Source organism: Paramormyrops kingsleyae, chromosome 13 (assembly GCF_048594095.1).
Source record: "Paramormyrops kingsleyae isolate MSU_618 chromosome 13, PKINGS_0.4, whole genome shotgun sequence".
NCBI classification, from domain to species: domain Eukaryota; kingdom Metazoa; phylum Chordata; class Actinopteri; order Osteoglossiformes; family Mormyridae; genus Paramormyrops; species Paramormyrops kingsleyae.
Genome location: NC_132809.1, coordinates 7,120,826 through 7,140,910, shown reverse-complemented (window position 1 = coordinate 7,140,910; position 20,085 = coordinate 7,120,826). Strand labels below are relative to the sequence as shown.

At 48.6% G+C, this 20,085-nt stretch overlaps 1 protein-coding gene across 1 annotated transcript in view; it reads right to left on the bottom strand.

Moving 5' to 3' along the window:
* LOC111858174 (zinc finger homeobox protein 3-like) overlaps positions 1 to 20,085 on the bottom strand; it is a 125,437-nt gene that overhangs the window by 69,908 nt on the left and 35,444 nt on the right. The window contains exons 2-3 of the mRNA XM_072698106.1: positions 5,999 to 9,062; positions 2,748 to 3,241 (exon numbers count right to left, since the gene is read on the bottom strand). Coding sequence (XP_072554207.1) covers positions 2,748 to 3,241; positions 5,999 to 9,026 — 3,522 coding nt within the window. The 5' untranslated portion in view covers positions 9,027 to 9,062. The remainder of the gene's footprint in view (positions 1 to 2,747; positions 3,242 to 5,998; positions 9,063 to 20,085) is intronic.

Here is a 20,085-nt window from a genome sequence, read left to right as displayed (position 1 = left end):
GGGCAAAGGTTACCGGAGGGTGGGCCACCCACCTACAACATGCATGGTCTGCTTTAAGGACCAATATTACCAGTAAAATTACCTCACTAGGAAGAGCCCTGACAAAATCATAACCAATAATGAAGCTGACCGACGTATACGTGTGGGACGGCTCAGTGGGTTAGGATGCTGTCAGAAGGTTGTGGGTTCTTATCCCAAGGGTCAGCAGAACGATTTCACCTTCACCCCCCTGCTCTAGGGACCATCTGACTCTGCTTTCTCCAAAAAAAATGTATGCCACTGTGAATAAAAGTGTACGCTTACAAAAATAAACAAACAGATCAAGTGAACTACATATCGACACAAAGAGGAAGGTGAGCGTTACTGCAAATAGGTCTGGAGGGAGCAGTCCTTCAAGAAGAAGGAAGGTCGACAATGATCCATTGGGCAATGGACCGGAAGGTGCATGGGGACCCCCCCGTCACCTCAGAATGGAAGCGGATGAGCAGGCATGCTCAGTCTCAGCCTGGTGGTGGCTGAAATTCAGCCCACTGTACATGCTTTTATTTTGACATACACAGCAGGGATATTTTTAGAGAACCCTAACATGAGCTCTCAAATTATGCTACCCAGCTTAACCCCCTAGTTTAAACCCCACGTTTAATTCCAGTAATTAGAGGGTATGTCTGGTCTGCAGACCGGCACGCGGAGGCTCTGCTTAATGAAAACCAGTGCGATTGGGGTGAAACGTCCACAGAGCTTCCACATCTTACGCGTTACACATGCTGACCTCACCATATAATCCCTTCCCCAAAGGTTAAAAAGTAGCAATTTGCATCAAATTTCTTTTTGGTTAGAATAAATAAATATATTCGGAGTGAGGCGAAGTATATCATCAATCTGCATCTCGCGGACATTGTGTTCTGTCAGGCCTCCCATGCCATCCCATAAATCCAGCCTGACAACAGGCCCATTAGGTTGTTCAGTGGTGGGCCAGCGCTGTAGTAGGTCTGAGGACCATGTACTTATCATCCATTAATCACACTTGCGGGTCGTCATGTTGTGAGAATTTTTGTTTGGTACATGCCTGCCTGATGTGGCCATAACTGCTTCCTGATGCCGGGACCGCGCTCCCTCCAAATGCATCGTTATCATACTTCTTGCATTTCTATGGCTCCCTTAGCTGCTTTTTCAGGCTCGTCCAAGCAGTAAGTACACAGGGGGCCAGAAGTCCTGATAAGGAATCAGTCACCCTGCTTCACTGGCAGGGCTGCCTAACATAGACTAAGACTAAACCATATCTTTTTCAGAGGGTGACCGGGCGAACAGACGGGATGACAGCAGAACGTATCTGGGTCAGAGATGAAATGGAGCGATGTATTGTGCAGGTGGTACTGTCGAGGGGGTGGGACCATTGGTGTTCCCAGGCAGGCACCTTGGGCCCCCAGACGGATGGGGAGCCCAACCCCCCAGGCAGCCCCAGGAGGGTGTCGACCATGCTACAAGAATTGTCTTACATATTTTAAACCTTGTGGTATTTGTAAATATCCTGACAGCGTGTCTGAGCTTGAGTTGCTGTGACGATTAGAGCGTTCTCTCCTTCGACCATGGTGGCGATATGCCGACCTTACCGCTCAACGCGGAGTCATTCTGCTTGTGCCTAATGGATGAACTGGGACTGAAGTCTCACACCTCGCATTTAAAGAACATATTCTGACTGTAAATGCAGGTGTCTTTTGGCACACGGAGCAGAAGTGACAGGAGTACGGGAAGCCCAGGCCTCATAGAAGCACGACACTGAATTAGCGAGCTCCAACTGCAACTGATGGGGTTTTTCCATCATGCCGTTTTATTCAATTTCTGCAGGACAAATAGGGATAGGGCCAGGAATATGGCCTATAATGTTGGGATGGTTATCATAAGAAGAATCAGCACCGAGCTGTGATGTTTACTTTGTGCAGATTGAGTTTGTGCCATTAAGACACTCTGCAGGGCTTCAAGAGAGTGAGCGAGCGAGACTCACGGGTGTGACCTGTGCCCTCACACACGTGCCAGCAAGGGACAGGAACGTGAAGACAAGAGGGACATGCCATGCAGAATTACGGACCGTTCATCCAACGGCCATCGCAGAACAACACGAAGGAAAGATGAAAGAACAAGTTCAGCACGGATCAATACGACTATGCAGAACAATTCTGTCCTTTTCTCTGCATTCAAAGAAAATGAGCCTCTGATGGCCAGTTAAACACCTGGGGTGTTTCTCAATATGCGTACTTGACCATACTTGTGTTCTTGTGTACCCGTTTAATGTCATCATCTATTGCTGAAGACCAGTTCCAATACTCAAGAACACAAGTACAGAGAACAGTAAAAATCAGGGGATGTAGGTCTTGATCCACCCCAAATATCAAGGATACATTGGTTACATCCTTGCCAAAGGAGACTAATCCCATGATTCATTGTGCCCCAAGTTCATTCTTGGAAAGCAAAACTGCAAGACCAGTCTTAGCAAGACTACAGGTATAATCTTTGCATTCTTGTATTGAGATTCATCCCTACAGTCGAAGTAAAGTAAATGATTGTCATCTCACTGCAAGGTGATGCACACTGTCACCTGCATTAATGAATGCCATTTCAGTCTTTGGAGCAGAAGCTGCAAGATTCAGTTGAGAGATTCTGATCGCTTTGGTTTAAGTAACTCCAGGGACTCCTAGGGGGAAACCATCCGGTGATATTAGTGCACGCCCCCTCCCCCAAGGAAGACTTACCTTGTACAGCTTGAGGCTGGCCTCGTGCCGGGAGCTGACAGTGTGCAGCCGCAGCTTCTCCAGGCTGTTGGTGTAGTAGTCGCAGGCGTTGCACTTGAGGTGCACTGGGTTGCCGATGGCGACACACTTGAGGCGCCACTCGTTGCCCTTGCCGCCCTCCTTGATGTGCGCCACCAGCTGGTACTTCTGCACGTGCTTGTCGGTCTTGCAGTGCAACTGGAAGTTGGCCTTGAGCTGTGTGGTATAGCGGCACAGCTTGCACTGGTGCGAGTCGGCCACTGTAGCCCGCCACTCGTCCTCGGGCAGCGTGCGCTCCGCGCCCATGTGCAGACCCAGCACGTCCAGGTTGTCTGTGGAGAAGCGGTTGCACACGGCGCACTGGAAGAGCTTGAGGGAGGGGTCGCTGGTCTGCGACAGGCTCTCCCCCAGGGTCATGAGCTCCTCGGACACCAGGGGGCCACCGGCCAGTCGCATGTCCATGGGTATGTCCCCACCTATTGATGCAGAGATGCCGTTATTTTCACAAAAAATACAGAATTCACCTACCGGTCTTATCTGTCCCGCTCATTTTTCATTGATCCCTTAAAACAGGGATGGGGAACCTGTTCCATGGGGGGCCGGTGTGGGTTCTTGGGATGACCTTTCAATCAGCCAATAATAAGGCAGTGGTTCTCAACCCGAGTCCTGGGGACCCACCTTTATTGGCTGATTGAGGTGTCATTCCAAAAACCCGCAACCACACTGGTCATCCAAGGATCAGGTTCCCCACCCCTGCCTTAAAATAACAGAAGTAAGTTGTTGAATGAGTACTATAAGTACTGTTTTAAGTACTGGAAGTCCACACCTTTGGCACAGCACAAATCAGAATACCCAGAAAGTTCAGAGAGGGACAAGCACCTTAGGATGGGAATATAATGTAGCCCGAGTCTGGCTGAAGCACTACTGCAATCCCACCCTAAATCATCTGAAGGAGCCCAGGGCCCCAGCAACCAGCTTCTCCAGCAAATGAAGAGAGTAATCCCAAACTAAACTCATCCCAATCAGCCGCTTTATAAGGAACAACAACTTCATCCTTCAGGACGCTTCCAGTAAATCACCACAGACAGTCGGGGTGCAATGAGCAGCTCTCTAAAGCCAAAAAACAAATAGAAAAAACACTACTTAATTCCAAATCAGAAAAGCATGACTCAAATAAAAACCTACTAAATAAAACTGGAGAAATGCCTCAAGTTTTTTTTTCTCATTGCTAGCCCATAGCTTCCTGATATTTAATCTATCACTCCCCAGACTGCGAGCAGCGACTGACCCAGGCCGTCTTTACATTAAATTAACTCCACCAGCCATTTCTTTACTGCCGTCATATGAAAGCTACAGTCATACTTTTCTCCATTACCCAGGTTATTAGAGCCGAGAGGACCTCTCTGAGATCAGAAACAATGTCCTGCTGTACAAATGGACTTCGTAAACTTCAATAAGGGCTGGGCTAATAAAAGTGAACAATAAAGAATAATAATAATAAAAAAACATTTAAAGAACGCTTGCAGATCTGTTTCCACTCTGCGGAGCTCTTTGCTCATGTTTTGCCAGGAAGTTTAAGGATCGTCATTACATTCAGGTCAGTCGAGCTTAATCTAAAAGAAAATCCATAAAACAACTATAAAACACAAACGCGACTGAATGGAGAGCAAGGGCACCTGGACAGAGAGATTTACGTACTGTATTTAAAGAGTTTAACAGCAATGAGCCTCACTGAACCACTCCTTTCAAGCCCAGGCTATTCTAATCAGTATTTTAACACAAATGATTAATGCTGCCATTATATTCTAAACATGCAAAGTGCATGACCTGGATTTAGGCAGTTGTCAGAGGACCGTGGCTGGTTAAAGACAAACTGGCCAGTATAATCTAAGGCAGTGATTCCCTACCCGGTCCTCAGGGAACCTCAGACAGTCCATGTTTCTGCTCCTTCTCAGCTCCTGGTTAGTAGGGTGACCAGATAATCCATGTCAGGTAGGACACTTTGAGCTAGGGCGAATTCGTGAACTGTCATTTCAATTAAAGCGACCTGAGTTTCACTTTAGCAGTTCTTGCTGTGTGCTGATTGGTCAGTCTCCTATGATCATGCATGTGTCACTTATGTTGATGTGAAACAGCTGGATGAGTCTTTCATTCAGTGAAACAAACCAGTCAAAGCACAAGAAGAACTGAACTATTCAACCAAACACAGGAGCTTTTCAGTTTTAAAGTAGTTTGTGAAACCCGAAGTAACTCAAAGTGTCCTCCCTGACATGGATTATCTGGTCACCCTACTAACCAGGAGCTGAGAGGGAGCAGAAACACGGACTGTCTGAGGGTCCCTGAGGACCGGATTGGGAAATGCTGATCTAAGGAAGGAATCAAAGATCTATATTATTACTGAACGTGACAAAATCGCTACTAATGCCAGGGCCCCAATATACACTGAGAAACAAGTTGACATATGGGCACTTTAACAGCTTGTACCCCCGCAGTCCCAGACAAAGACAGAACTGCATTCGGACTGAGGAAGGTCTACAGTGACTTGTCACGCAGTCAAAGAAGCTGAATGAACAGATCCTGTGAAAGGGAGCCAGCGGGGGTAAGGATTGACCTATCTGCTTTGTGAAGGCCCCGGGTTGACGGGGGTGGCTCTCATTCACTGCACCCATCCCTCTCTCTCTCTCTCTCTCTCTGCCTGCCCACTGCTGGCTACAAAAGAAAACCGTGCTGGGTTCAGCAGGGCAGGTGTACCCCGAGGCAGCCCATAGACTGAGGGCTGAGACTCAGGCCGAGAGGCAGAGAAGGGGGCGGAGCAACAAAATGGGGGGGGGGTGCCCATGTGTTCCTGACTCATTAACCTTTTACCTCCTAACGCCCTCCGAGTGAAGCGGACCTTGGAGTGAGGGAGGGCTGACGAAGTCCAGCTGATCCTTTTAACATGGGCTGGGGAATGGTACTAATGTTACTCCTCTAATAGCATGCGACTAAACCCGCTGCACTAGATGAGGAGACGGGAAATTCCACTCACACTGGGCACGCAGTTTACCATTTTACCGTTTTAGCCTTTTGTTCATCTAAATCTCAGACAGTTGGGCTCTGTTTGAATACAGGGAGTTGATGACGGTATGAACTCCCCCTGAACTGGAGTCAGGCTTTTCTGGGAGTGTGAGAGAATGTTGGATTGCTCCCATGGCCAATTTGGAGCGACGGCACCCCCGGAAATGGGATCTCACCAAGCGAGGGGCCCAGGGCCACCATGCTGGGGTCCAGGTGGAAGCCGCTGAGCAGGAACTGGGCATCGGCCCCAGACGGGTCCATCTTGAGGCCAGGGGGCAGGTTCATGTTTTGGGACAGGTAGTACTGGTAGAGCTCGGCCTCGGAGGGGGAGGGCAGCCCCCCCAGGCCCAGGCGGCCATGCTGTATCTGCACCACGTTCTGCTGCAGCAGCATGACGTTGTGCATGTGCTTCTCGCTGGTCATGTGGATGCGCAGGTTGCGCGCCACGTTGGTCTCGTAGTCACACACCTCGCAGCGCCACATGGGCTTGCTTTTTGGCTTGGTGGGGGAGGGTGCACCACAGGCCCCGCCCACGTGCCCGGCTGATTGGGCCGGGTGGTGTGGATGGACAGGAGGCTGTGCAGCTGGGGGCACGGGCACCACGCCACCGGGTGCGTGGCCAAACACCTGCTCGCCAGAGGCGGGGATGGAACCACCGTTCTGCAGTGTCTGCATGTTGTTGAGGTGCTTGTCCGACTGCATATGGATGCTCAGGTTGCCCTTGGTGGTGGTGGAGTAGTTGCAGACCTCGCAGCGGAAGGGCTTGTAGCCACAGGTGTAGCTTTCGCCGCGCGCTAGCCGTGGGTGGCCCTGCCCAGTGCTGCAGTACATGCAGGAGCCCCCCGAGTCCGGGTGCTTCTCCTTCATGTGTGCCTCCAGCGTCTGCTGGTACTTGTAGTGCCAGTTGCACTTGGGACACTTGAGCGTCTTGCACGAGTTCCTGGAGTGCATCATGGTCATGTGGCCGCCCAGGGAGCGGGAGGAGCCCAGCACGGTGTCACACTTGGGGCATTCGACGCCACTGCCTCCGGCCCCGTGGTTCTGAGGGCACTCCCCTACCCCAGTCAGGTCGCACGGCATCCCAGGGTGAGGGTGTGAATGGCCGTGTCCATGGGGGGAGGGATGGAGGTGGTGGTGATGGTGGTGGTGGAGGTGGTGATGGTGCAGCAGAGCCCCACTATCCTCCTCCCCCTCAGCTGGGCTATGATTTGGTTCAGGAGCTGTGGCACTGTCTTGATTGGCACTTTCGTCTGAGGCAGCGTGGGGGGGTAGAGGGGGGGAGGCGCTACCCGGCGAGCACGCCGGCATGTCGTCTTTGCCCCCTCGGCCGGTTGTGGCCTCTCCCGGCATGGGCAGAGAGGCCCCCTGGCAGTTAAAGCTGAAGGGTGGCTCGGAGCTCCTCCCTCCGTCGTCTGCTGAAGCCCCGCCTTCTGACGTCCTCCCAGAGAAGGAGGTGGAGGCAGCGGCTCTGCCTGCATGCGTGGGGCTGGCTGCAGGACAGCGGCCAGAAGGCTGGAGAGAGCTACTAGGCATTAATAAAAGAGATTTGGAAACACTTTGGTTTGACACAGCTGGTCTCCCCCCTTCTCCACCAACGCTACCACTGCTGCCACAGGCCTTGAGAGTGCCTTCCTCCCCTTCCTCATCTTCTCCCTCTTCTAATGACACTTCCTCCCCCCCTGAGACCACTTCCATGCTCCTCACGAGTCCTCTGCCCTCCCCCGAGTCCCGCTCCCTGTCTCCGCCCCTGGGTGTGCGATCTCTCCCAGCAAGCCCATCGGCTCTCCCTGACTGCGGAGGCTGCGCACTGGAGTCTTTGGCAGGGTCTGAAGTTGAAGTGAGAGAAGATGACTTTGGGCTTCCCAGTGCTCCCAGTGTCAGGAGAGGTCCCAATGGGGACTGCTTGAGGCCTAAATCAGAGTCCTTGCTGAGGAGAGCCTCACTCCCTCTGCCGTTGCTCCCTGGGTCTAAGTGGACCCCACTGAACGTGCCATAGAAACTCTGGCCCGAGCTGAGAGGCATCAGCACGGGCGGCGAGGGCGAGCTTCTGTTTTTTGGTTCCAGGAAGCTGATGAGGGGCTCCTTGTCCTTCCCGATGCCCTGGATGATGGCCGAGGCATGCTTGTGGCCCAGGAGCTGCCGCTCGTCCTCGTTAAGAGTCATGCGGTGGTCATGCACGGCATGCGTGACGAAGGAGCGCGCGTAGCCGAACGAGAGCTTACAGAGGAAACACATGAGGATGGGTTTCCCTTTGCCATATAGGGCCAGCCCGTCGAATTTGGAGAAATCCACATTGTTGGGAACATCTTTGGACACACAGGACTTCTTGGCCGAACCGTCGCTGTTCAGGTAATCCTTGTTATTTTTGTGCCGCACGTCAAAGACGCGGAAACTGTGCAGGACAGGGCTCAGGCCGGCCAGGGTTGAGGTACTGGGGAATCCTTGGTCTGAGGGACCGAACCACTTGGCAAAAGATGAGGCTATGTGGAACGTGTTGATGATCTGTGGGTAGACCGAGGGAGAGGTCCCAGCGGCGTCCCCCAGCTTCCCTGTCCCAGGCAGGGAGTTTGCAGGGAGCAGACTCGACACTGCACCCCCATCACTTTGGATGAGCTGACTGAGACTCTCCACGACATAGGCCGAGCCGTCAGGCTGGTAGACAATCTCCCCAGCCAAGTTCTCCACATCGCTGCTCTCCTCTCCCTCCTCCTCCTCGCTCCCACTCTCTGCCATGCCTCTACGTTGCACCTGCCGTTGGCGCACAAGAGTCGGCATGGCTCCTTCCTCAGGATCGATGGGCAGCAGACTCGGGAAACAGCCATCTATCTCCATTTCATCCAAGTCATCCAGCTCCTCATCCTCCTCTTCTCCACAGCCAACCCCTTCGTCCTCCTCTTGCAGCCCCAAGTTTCTAGACTGCTGATGCCTTATCGCTGAAACTATGCTAGAGGCTGAGAGCACAGGTGGACTTTGGGACTGCTGCTGCTCCTTCAGACTCTTGTGGGGTATGCTGAGACCTTGGACCTTGGAAGGGTAGGGGGCAGAGAGGGACAGGGGCTCCAGGGAAGGGGTCTGGCTGCCAGGAGGGACCTGCACGTTAGAGAGACTGTTCCAAGGCTGCGAAGGGCACTGTTGCTGCTGGGATGTGGAGAGGGCGAGCCCATCGTCTGTCCCAGAAATCACAGGAGACTCACAGCTTTCCATGCTGACGCCTACATGAGGTGTTCATTGCACCCAGGCCTACGAGAATAAAGCAGAAGAGAGAGAATGTTACAAGGTTAAGCACTGCTTCATAACATATGGGGGTTGGCTTCACGATTCAAAGTACTCAGGAACATCTCGGCAACGTGACTCGCTCTATGAAGAACACGCTTTATGCATGTGTAAGATTGAATTAGTCAGACTACACACATCAAATTAGGTACTTAAGTGCAATACTTATTAAGCAATAAAATATCATCTGCTGTTATGATTCTATATGTTGCCATCCATCACCTTCCACTTCCAACCTTGTTTTGCAGACCCATCATGAGCTTCTTTTAAATAAACATCCAGTGAAAAACAAATTATGTTCATGCATTAATAAAGAGGGCTGACTGTGATTACGGTGAAGTCTTGGGAACGCTGTACCTTCGTATGATCCATTTACATAATTGTGCAAAACATTAGTGCTGTTAAACACAGTCGCTGTAATGTTCCTTCACTTTAGAGTCCCCTCACACGGCACTTAAGTCACACAAAAAGGCTCACGGAATATGCAGAGAAACAAACGGCTGCACTAACACACCCTTTAACATTCCCTTTAACTCCTGTCGCCTGCCTGTTGCTTTGCTGTACACATTCATGACTAATACTTTCCCATTGGCTACTAGAAATATATGTTGCAGGGGGAAAAAATGGTCATAAACGCACAAATATTCGGGACCCTTTCAAGAATCTCTTCAAAATAAATCTGAAATATATCAAATGGTAAAAAATTTAACCTTTGCTTGTCACTGGGGTTTACCCTCAAGGGTCTGTCAATTGTACTCTTAGCTGTTGGTAATTGTACCATTTTCGGTACAGAAATGGACTCTGGGGAACATTCTCCATACCTTTGGGATGTTCCTCAGAGTCCATTTCTGTACCTTAAAAGGCAAAATTACAAGGGTACAGCCCCAATGACAAGCAAAGGTACATATTTTTAGTATAGAGTCACTTCAACATCAGGAGACCCATGTTAGCAAGTGATATGCTGAGCCAATAGCTTTATTAAAGGAATGCAGGCGGCATTGATTAAGGGAGGTGACTGGATGGAAAGCAATAACTCTGCTCTGGTCTTTAACCTTGAATGGTGAATATTAAATGCAGAAAGCTTCCCAGAACAGCGCGACGCAGAGGCCTAGCCTATTAGCGCATTAGCCGCCTCTAGCTCATTGATTTTCTTACAATGAAACTGTATGCCTTCTGTGAAAAAAGGACACACAAAAAAAAACATTAAACAAAAATTTGCACACTACTGAAAATAAGGCAAAGGGTTATTATTGAGGAATTTCCAAGCTCCCGCACATGTGGCTAAATTAGCTTGACGGACTTTTAATGTGCATGATAGGATAGCCAGTCATGTGACTCTCTCGGCCTGAGGCCTGAAGCTCCGTTTCCTAAGTGGTAAGAGAAACACTCTGACATGTACAGCACCTGTGCTTTTCCTGGGGGAAGGGGCTTCCTGCATGGGACAAATGCACTGCATGCATGAGGCTGACCTCAATGAGAAGCAGCTGTAAAATATAATACTTCCTGCCAATGTGAGCTTGGCCATCACTGTTCCACTACCCCCCCCCCCCCCCGAGGATGCACAAGCTAGGCGGGGGGGTGGCGTGTGGCTCAGCGAGTTAGGATGCTGTGTTTTTGATTGGAGGGTCACCAGTTCAAATCCCAGGGTCAACAGAGTGATTTCACCATTGGGCCCTTAACCCCTAGTTGCTCAATGGACTGTGGGATCCTGCTTCCTCAAAAATGTGTGTTGCTGTGGATAAAAATGACAGCTTATATTTTAAAAAAGGTAAAGGTAAGTAGGCACATCTTAAAGCACAACCAATACAGACTAGCTAGAAAAAAAGTCTCCATCCCCTTAAGCTTACATTGTACATCCTCCTGCTCTCAGCATAATCATGGAGTCCACCCAAACAGGAACAGTAAGCCTTTGTGATGGAGAGTTGAAAACATTTTCCAGCCTGTGCTTCTAATGACTAATAACAGAAAATGATCCTGTTCCTAAAACAAAAAAAAAGAAATCCAACAAACAAACTCTGACAACTTTCACTCCCAGGGGTCTCACAGTCATTCAAAGCAGATGAAATGATTTTGTTATTATTATTTAAAAAGCCAACATACTGAGACAAATGAAGGCCCAGAATCCTTCCCTATATAAACATGAAAAACCTTGCGGCTCGCAGCTGGACACTTGCAGAATGCCTGGCGGTTTGCTTTGTCTATGGAATGCATTGTGTGAAACTCGGGCTTAGCACCACTCAAGGTGTGAACTTTCGCCTTGCCCCTAAAGCTCAGAGCCATGTTGGAAAGACACCGAGACGAGCACAACATCCCCTACACACCATCAGCACCCCCATATCAGTAAAGAGCCCTTGCAATGCAATCTGAAAGAAAATGAGTTGAGTTCAGGATGCTGTTGATAAGGTATCATTTGATGTTGCAAGACAGATGCACTTATCAACAAGCAAACCACTGTGCTCAGTGGACAATTATTAATGCACAACAATGCTACCTTTTTCCAAATACCATCAATATTTTTGTCACCCATCAGTTGTTAGACAGATCTTTCACCAGTGCATCACCAGTGCACCACCTGTCACCATACCCTCCTTGGCCTGAGTCACATTTTTCACCCAAATAACCAGCAGATAAAACTGCACTAGAAACTCTGCAGAGAACATGACACTTAAAATCGCATTTTTTGGGCAACAATCCATATTGCAAGAAATATAAAAATAATTAAAAATTAAACATATTAGTCCACACTAATTCATTCATAATTCAAAGCAACAGTAATAAGTACCTGCTCTTCCGATAAGTATGATTTTCCCCCTTTTCAATTCTGAAAAATGGAAAAAATAAAGGATCTAATCTGTCTGTAGAGCTATGTGTGTCTGTCTCCATGTCTTGATCAGCCCTTAATATAACAGCAGGGCAACTCTGCTTCCTCTCCTACTTAAGGAGGCAAAAAAAAAGTCAGCTCAGGTCGATGGCACTCAGTCAGCAGACAATGCTTCCCGTAAAATCAATGATGTTCAGGTCTAGCTATCAGTCTGAGAAGCAAAAATAACTGTGGCTCTGACGGGACTGCAGGTGGGGCACTGCTGCAGTAGGGAGAGCAGCAATTCTGGAATACTTCAAGGGGCATGAAGTGACTGTGACACCCCCCACCCCACCCCATCCCACATCGAAACAACTGTACTGCCCTGCACTACTAACATTATCAAACCCAACAGAACCTTCAAGGGAACAGAAGTTTTTTATTTATTTTTTTTTAGATTAGTACGTTGTAAATCTGGGATTTTAACTATTTTTTTTTAGAAGAATAGGCCGGGAATATAAAACATGAGCAGCCACCAGTAACCTGCCAAACCACTGTGTGTGACAATAAGGACGCTCGCTTTCCAACAGGACACAGAGTGCAGAGCCAAGCGGCCGAAACGACGAGAACTTCAAAGCTAATGCTGCCCACGTGTCATTTCACACGAGTTAAAAAAAGCCTGTGAGGCAATTACAAAGAGTTAATTAGCCATGAGTTAATTACCTAATTCTAAAGGAAGTTAGTTAAAAATATAGTGTGTAGGGAGACATGGTGAGGTATGGGCACTATGTGGTAGGCAGGGGGCCCCCAGCAGAGCTGGGAACAAGCTGCGGGAGGGGGGGGGGGGGGGGGGCGCTGGCCCGCATGCACCAGGCGGAGTCAGGAGTCAGTAGGGCAGGTTCAGGTTTTAAACGACACTGCCACTACTTCAGCTTTCAGTCGCCGTCTCACAAATCAGCCACTTTTCCACAGTGTCAACAATGCAAATCAATCACAGGTGACAGTGGTCAAGAAAACACTGCTGCTAAATTCCCCGTTAAAGTGAAATAAATAAGTAAAGTTCAAAGCAGTGGGTTACCGCTTTCATGATACGGAGCCCAAGGGCAGCACAGCCACAGGCCGCACAGCGAGCCTCCCCCAGTGGACCATCTGTGCTCTCTAAATGCATTACTTATCTGTGGGATAAAGGTATCGATGTATGATCAGAGATGAGCAATTGCACTCCTACCACAAAACCTTCATTTGACCCCAGGCAACTTGGCTGACACTGCACCGCATTAGACAGGAACCCGGGGGAGGGGTGACAGGTCGTGGGAGAGGGAACACGTCAGACTGTGTATGCATGCACGTGTGTGTCACTGCGCATGTGTAGGAATAACTTGCAAGGGATGCTGTTTCTCTGTGACAAGACCCAAGGACTGTGTGTCATGTTAACCCTGGAAGATGGGCTCACACTGGACCAGGTCAGGCTCCTCGGGGTAGCCCATGTGCCCCCGGCGCTGGTAACCCTAACCCTAACCCTGGCCGCATGGGCTCCACGTACAGGGATGGCAGTACTGTCTCGCTCACCTGCAGTTCCTCCGAACATCAGCTGATCCCCCATATCAAGCAGCCCCCCCCCCCCTCCATTCAACATCAGCTTTCCCGCGAAAGGTCACCAGGCTGTGAGGCACAGAGATTAAAGGCAGCCAGGCCTCACACTTTCAATTTCATTAATTATTCAACCGCGACTATTTCTGTCTCTGGAAATATCCCTTTATTTCGGCCAAAGTGGGAGACCGCAAACGTGTTTCTTTATTTTGACTATAATTTTATTAATGTATGTATTTTAACACAGCACTGGGGTGCGGGGATAAGAAAAGCAAGGTGACTGCAGGACGCAGCCATCCGCTTTTTACAAGGGCTTCCCTGATTGCCACCAATCAGCAGTTGTGTACGCCCAAGACAATACTGCAAGCAACGGGAAAAAACAAGGGGCGGGGCACAGGTACAAATAAGGTAACCTTATTTTCTCCTCTGTGCGACCCTCACCTTCTGCATGCAAAGTTCATTTTGCCAAACATCTGTGAGTCTTTACGCTCAAATAATCGTAAAAAAAAAATCCAATCGATGTGGAGAATGAGTTCACGACGTCGAGGGTGCGTCGCCACGAAGCTCACGTTGCCAATCGGGGCAGCGATGGGCGGGGCCAGCCCTCACAATGCAGAGACGCTAGAAAGCTAGCACCACTCCTCACCAGCACTAAAGGAGAAGCAATTTCTCGAGTAGGATCTCAAGGCCTTTGCTAGGGCGATGTCCACTAGACTACTAGCCGGGGACAAAGCTGAACTCCATCCACAACAATAGACTGAAGACAATGCTGTGATTTAATCTTCATTTCTTAAATCACTCCCAGCACTATGTTTCTGTGATGCATATGAAGGTAACTGTCTAGGGTTGCAGACTGCACCTCTGCCCACAAGAAGGTGAAACAGAGAGGGACACAGGGACACTGGGCCCAGCTGAAAGCTGATAGGCCACTGCAGTGTCCCTTGCCCTATCACTCACAGATTCAAAACATATCATTGGGAAATGATAAAGTTGGCCTTTCTGTATGACTTATGACCCCTCTTACAGTAAGCCCTCGCATTGTAAAAAAATTAATAAATCCTAGAATCTCCCCTGCTTACGGGCAGGTAAACGAGTGAGCAGTGCAGCCCGCCTGCATTCTGTCCTGCCAAGCAGAGGACGACAAAGTGATGTGGATTATCTTTCCAAATCCTAGATCTTTTTAAGGTGAGCTGTCACGACAGAGGCTCCGATCTGATAAAGCAGCACACCTGATAAAACAGCACTGAGTAATCTCAGGAACTTTAAATTAGCAGGCGCTGTTCTTTGAGCTCTGCTTTTACAGCAGCAGACAGCTGAGCAAAGCAGCCCAGCAGATAATCAATGTAAGTTAGGGGGCTACATGTAAAAGACAGGATAAGAATAGGGTAAAAGAAGGTGTGAGGGCAGAGCTACACATTCCTGGGGCCTATAGGCGCTCTGGAGTGCTGATACACCTATAGCTGTATGAAACTCTGAGGAAAAAGTCCAACAAAAAGACTCCCTGAAGGGCAAATTATAAATTGCACTGGTATTCACTGCATAATTCACTGGAATTAGTATTATTATTATTGTTGTCATTATTATTATTATTATTATTATTATTATTATTATTTTATTCCAGTAATTAATGCAATGATTACCAGTGCAATCTATACTTTGCCCTTCAGGGAGTCTTTTTGGAAGGTGAAGGAGAATAAGAGAAGGAAGAGGGAGGATTTGGAGGAGAAGCTAAAGAAGGGGGAGCGAAGACGATGAGGGAGGAGTTGGAAGTGGAGAAGAAAAAGAGGGAGGAGCATGAGGGGAAGAAGACGCAGGAGTAGGAGGAGAAGGAAGAGGGAGGAGTATGAATAAAAGGAGAAGACAAAGCAGTCGGAAGAGGGAGGGTGGTGGAGGGAATATTTTAAAAAAAAGGTAGAGGGAGGAGTATGAATAAAAAAAGAAGATGAGGGAGGAGTCGGAGGAGAAGGAAGAGGGAGGAGTATGAATAAAAGGAGAAGACGAGGGAGGAGTTGGAGGAGAACAGGCAGGAGTAGGAGAAGAAAAAGAAGAGGGAAGGAAAAGGAGGAGGAGAAGAAGAGCACCTGTCTTATGTGCTTCACAGTACAGCCTGTTCTGCTGAAGCATCATGGAGGCAGAGAGCTGCAGTCACATTAAACAATAAAACCTCAGAGTGGAGCTGATTTTCACAGCTTTCCAGAAGATTTTTCTTGTTTATTAAGCAGCATTAATAAAGAAACTGTATAATGTCCTGCTTATAGAGCACAAAGGGAGAACACAGTGGGATTAGCACTGCGAACGCTGACACGTTTATGAGAAATAAAAGGCCCAAATGTATGTTTTTCTTTGGGAATGCTTTTAAAAGAAGTCAGGAGAGGTCAGCCTTAGCCGAGCTGCCAGTGAGAACAAAAACGAATCCTGAAGATGGCCCCAAAGTCTAAACGGTTCCTGTACAGCGGTAGGGTTCATAGCCAATTAGTTTCCAATGCTCACACTTGCTCAGTTGCCAAAGTCTTTTTAAAGAATGCATTACAGCCATGCAGCCTCATTTTCAATGGCAAGGTAAACAGAAGAGAGCTGACAGCTGTAATCAAGTCAGCTATATCCTGTTCGGCTTTGTTTTGTTTTGAATAACAGTGCTTGTCTTATAATCAGACATTTCTTTGACCTGGTTCACCTTGACTTCTCAGCCCTGAGAGAGAGTGGAGGCAATTGATGGCTTTTTGCGAGAAAAACAACAACAAAACCGATAAGATCTCTCTATGGTATTGCAGTCCTTCTTCCTCGTGGAGCAGTAGTGCAGTTTGTTATCTGAAGCCCCGAGGGCCAGACTCACGTGCTCTGTATAGAATCACAAAAAAAAAAGCAAATATGGGAATTTAAAAACACCAACCAGAAGCCTCTCCCAGATCACGTGACCTGGCTGCTCACTTTTAAATGTAATCAAAATTCATATTTAAACCACATTCCTGCAAAGAATATTTGGGATTCTTAGCAAGGTATCCATATGTTAATTTGCAAAAACAAGGCCCACAGAAAGAGACCACAAATGTTAAGCAGAGCAGCAAACAGGCAGGCTGATTTTAGTGGTGTAAGTTAAGAGTTATCCCCACAGTAATAGTTGTACTGCACATTACCTACATGCATTGTCAGAATGAATCTTGGTGAACGGAAATGTCAACTAGAAGGAGAGCATGGCAGTAATGAATCATTTAAGGTCCTCTTTACTTTGATGGAGCACACAGGGTTATTTTACACTGGCTGATTCCTTCCCAACAGCTATGTCAGGGCAATAACCACAAATTACACTCATTCTTTTCAAGAGACCAGGCAGCAACATAACATACAGGTTTAAAAGATGGCAACAATAAAAAAAAAAACAACAGAACTGTTTATTTTGGATGCAGCTGTCTATGCGCAAGAGTTTATTAGGATGGATGCTAATGCAGCCTTCAACTTGTTGAAGCAAAAGTGCCTTAACTGAAATAATAGTCTGTCAGCAGAGGGAAAAGCAGAAAAAGAGGCTTAGCATGCACCTTTGAAGGCACGCCCCCCCCCACCCCCACCCCCACCCCCACCCCCCATCGTCCAGCTCCACAGAACAGAACATCAAAGACAGCACTGTCCTCACATCTGAGGAAAGGAAGCACACCGGAAGACATCAGCAGTTCTTCAAAAAATAAAAATATATAAAACAGCGTGTTCATTACAAAGTTCTGCAGAAGGAATTTCGATATGCTTGTTTTAATGAAAACACCAATGGTCCATGCAGCAGGTGTGTGCGGCGTTTAGCTGGTGACCGCTTTTCAGGACCATGGCGGGGCACAGAACGAGCGGATGTCAAGGCAGCGATTTCAAAACGTGATACGACCACATCCTAACCTTTCCTTCCCGCGTCCGCTTCAGAATCTGCACGGATCGTCCGGCGAGCTTTTAGCAGCCGGCTGACTGTCAACAGGTACTACAGGAAATGGCAGCTGAGAGGCGGGGGTTCCTGGAGGGATCGCGAGGGCGTGGAGGGGGAGAGAGACGGCCTTCAGCCGAGTGGAATAAGGCGACCATGGGGCCGTGTCAGGACTGCCGAGGAAAGCTGATACCGGACCAGGACTGCAAACACAAGATGATCAAAGTTGCTGCCACGTCAAATCTGAGACAATGGCGGCATTGTTGAGCAGCCAGTAGCAAGGGCTGAAGAGGCTTACAGGACTGAGGAGAAACTTCATATGGAAACGTAGTTACAGGCCTCGAGCTGCTCCAGCGTATGAAAGAACGGAGAAAACCACAGTCGAGCAGAGGAGCCAAGATGGTCTTCTGTCCTCTTTATTTACCGGAGTTCGACAGAGGACATGATGCCTAATTGCACTAATCGATGCTCTGCTCATTCAGACCAGCACATCCGTCTTTATGCTGCTCATCTGTTACTTATAAATCATGCCACAGAGCCGCATGTGGGAAGAGAGGCATTAGGTATGACACGGGCTGTGAAAGTTTATATCACGCCGACCACAGCAGTCTTAACACGACCCCGCGGTCCCCTCTTTCGACTCTGCGGAGAGCGGCTTGAACCACCGCGAGCCAGATCTTGACTAAACAGGCCGCACTTCTCTTATCTCCTGTCTCCCAGCAGCAGACTTCAGACATCTGGCCAACAGCTGGGTTGGTGAAGAAGCAGGGAGCTGAACTACCCAGACTGCTCTGCAGCGATACGCTGTGACAGGGCCTGTGGTTACGAGGAGAGGCAGAAGGGGCCGGAAATGCTTTCCATGTCATGGCAGTTACAAGCCTGACACTGTCATGGATCTCAATTGTGGTGTCGGCGAATCAGAGGGGAGAAAAGGGAATGTGAGGAAGCATGTGACTGCAGGAAGACTTAGTGTAATGCTTTCCAGTTACAACTGTGTTATTTAGGACTGTCATACGTATCAGTTTTCTGTAGACCTCTGTTCTCTGGGGCCAAACCTAACCAAAGATGCGTTCAAATTGAAGGGACTGAGATGCTCAAATGTAGAGGAAATAAAAATGACTAATCTGCAATGATTTTTCCATAGGATACCTCAGACAGAGTAAAAGGTACAGTTAGGGGCAGTGGGACATCAGGGAAGGCTAAGAGGAGAGAGGTGGCTGGCGGCTACTGAGCACAGCCCTGCCGAGGTTTGCATGGCTGGGTAACGATCACCAGATCCTGGGGCTCCGGTGAGAACAGGCAGAGTAACACAAACTCTGCAAAGTGCTGCTCAGCTCCTATCCAGCATTGCTGCTACTCTCCCCAGTCTCTGTCCTGGGGCTCATTTTCCAAGGTCTTACAGGGGCACTCAGATCAGATAAGAAGGTAATGGCGAGAAATGGATCACTGTATATCTGTACAATCTCTAAGACGCAATGCTTTAATTATATGGAAGAATTACCCGCATATAGCAATGTGTGCCAATTCTGTGTGAATGGTGTGCAGCACTTGGGATTCTGCGTTACAGTACTGTTATTGTATTAATATCAAATGCTGCACTATATGAAGGCTAGAAGGGAGAAGGCACCAGCGGGCATGGATGGCACACTGGCATATGTCTGAAACTATGCCAAGAAGCCAAAAAATACAAACAAGGTCTATCTTTTTCATAGTTCATTATATTTGTTCAGGCATTTAACCAAAAAATGTTCCTAGAAGGTTCAGGAAACTACGCAGAATCTAAGATTTTTCCATTATTGCCCTCAGAAATCAACATGCCCCTTGTTTGGTTTGAGACAGGTAGGTTGGTTCTTCTCCCCATCAGTATTCTGCTGGGCTGTAATCCCCTCGACTTTGAAGGAGACACTGCTGACCCCTGGATTTTCACCGAACACAGATTTGGATGTAAGAGCATTTCCATGCTCTGCCGTCCCAAAAATGCACAGGTAGAAAGGTCAATGCAAAGCGAAGGCACCACACAAGCCGCTGTATGGAAATGGCGGTCTGCCTGCAGTTTGGCCACTTCCTTCTCTAGGCGGGTGGCGCTCTGTGAAATGGCTGCCGTATCTCCCAGAGCAGCCCTGCCCTGACAGATGCCCTGTCGCTTGGCCCATGTAAGCTGACAGGGTGACTAATTGGCCCATGGCCCTTAATTGGGATGCATAATTGCACAGGAGTCCACAATGCCAGGTGTACTGTGGGATGATGCTGCCAGGGGTCCGGATATTTGCCACCCTATGGTACAACTGACAACCCCAGGGGACAAAGAGGAGCCTCTCCCACACAGCGACCAAAGGGAGCCTGGTTCACCCAGACCTCAGGCACCATCCCCACATAAAGCTAAGCATCTGTTGTGTGACCCGCTTCTAACATACCGTTAGCAAGAACAGCTATAGAGCTCTACAGAGTATGAGGACAGAGTTCACAGATGCTCCATCAATGCCACATAGAATGGGCATCAATCTGGACCACGAGAAGCAAATTAAATCACACATCAAGGCCAAGACCCCAGCTGAACATCAGTGCCAGCGTTTCTAATTATGCTGAGAAGTGCTTGATCTCTTGCACCATGCTATGGTTTTTATTTGAAATCTCATCAGTCTAACGTTAACTAAGCAATAGTCCTGCAGGGGAGGAAAGTCAAAGGGCAGCTCATGCCG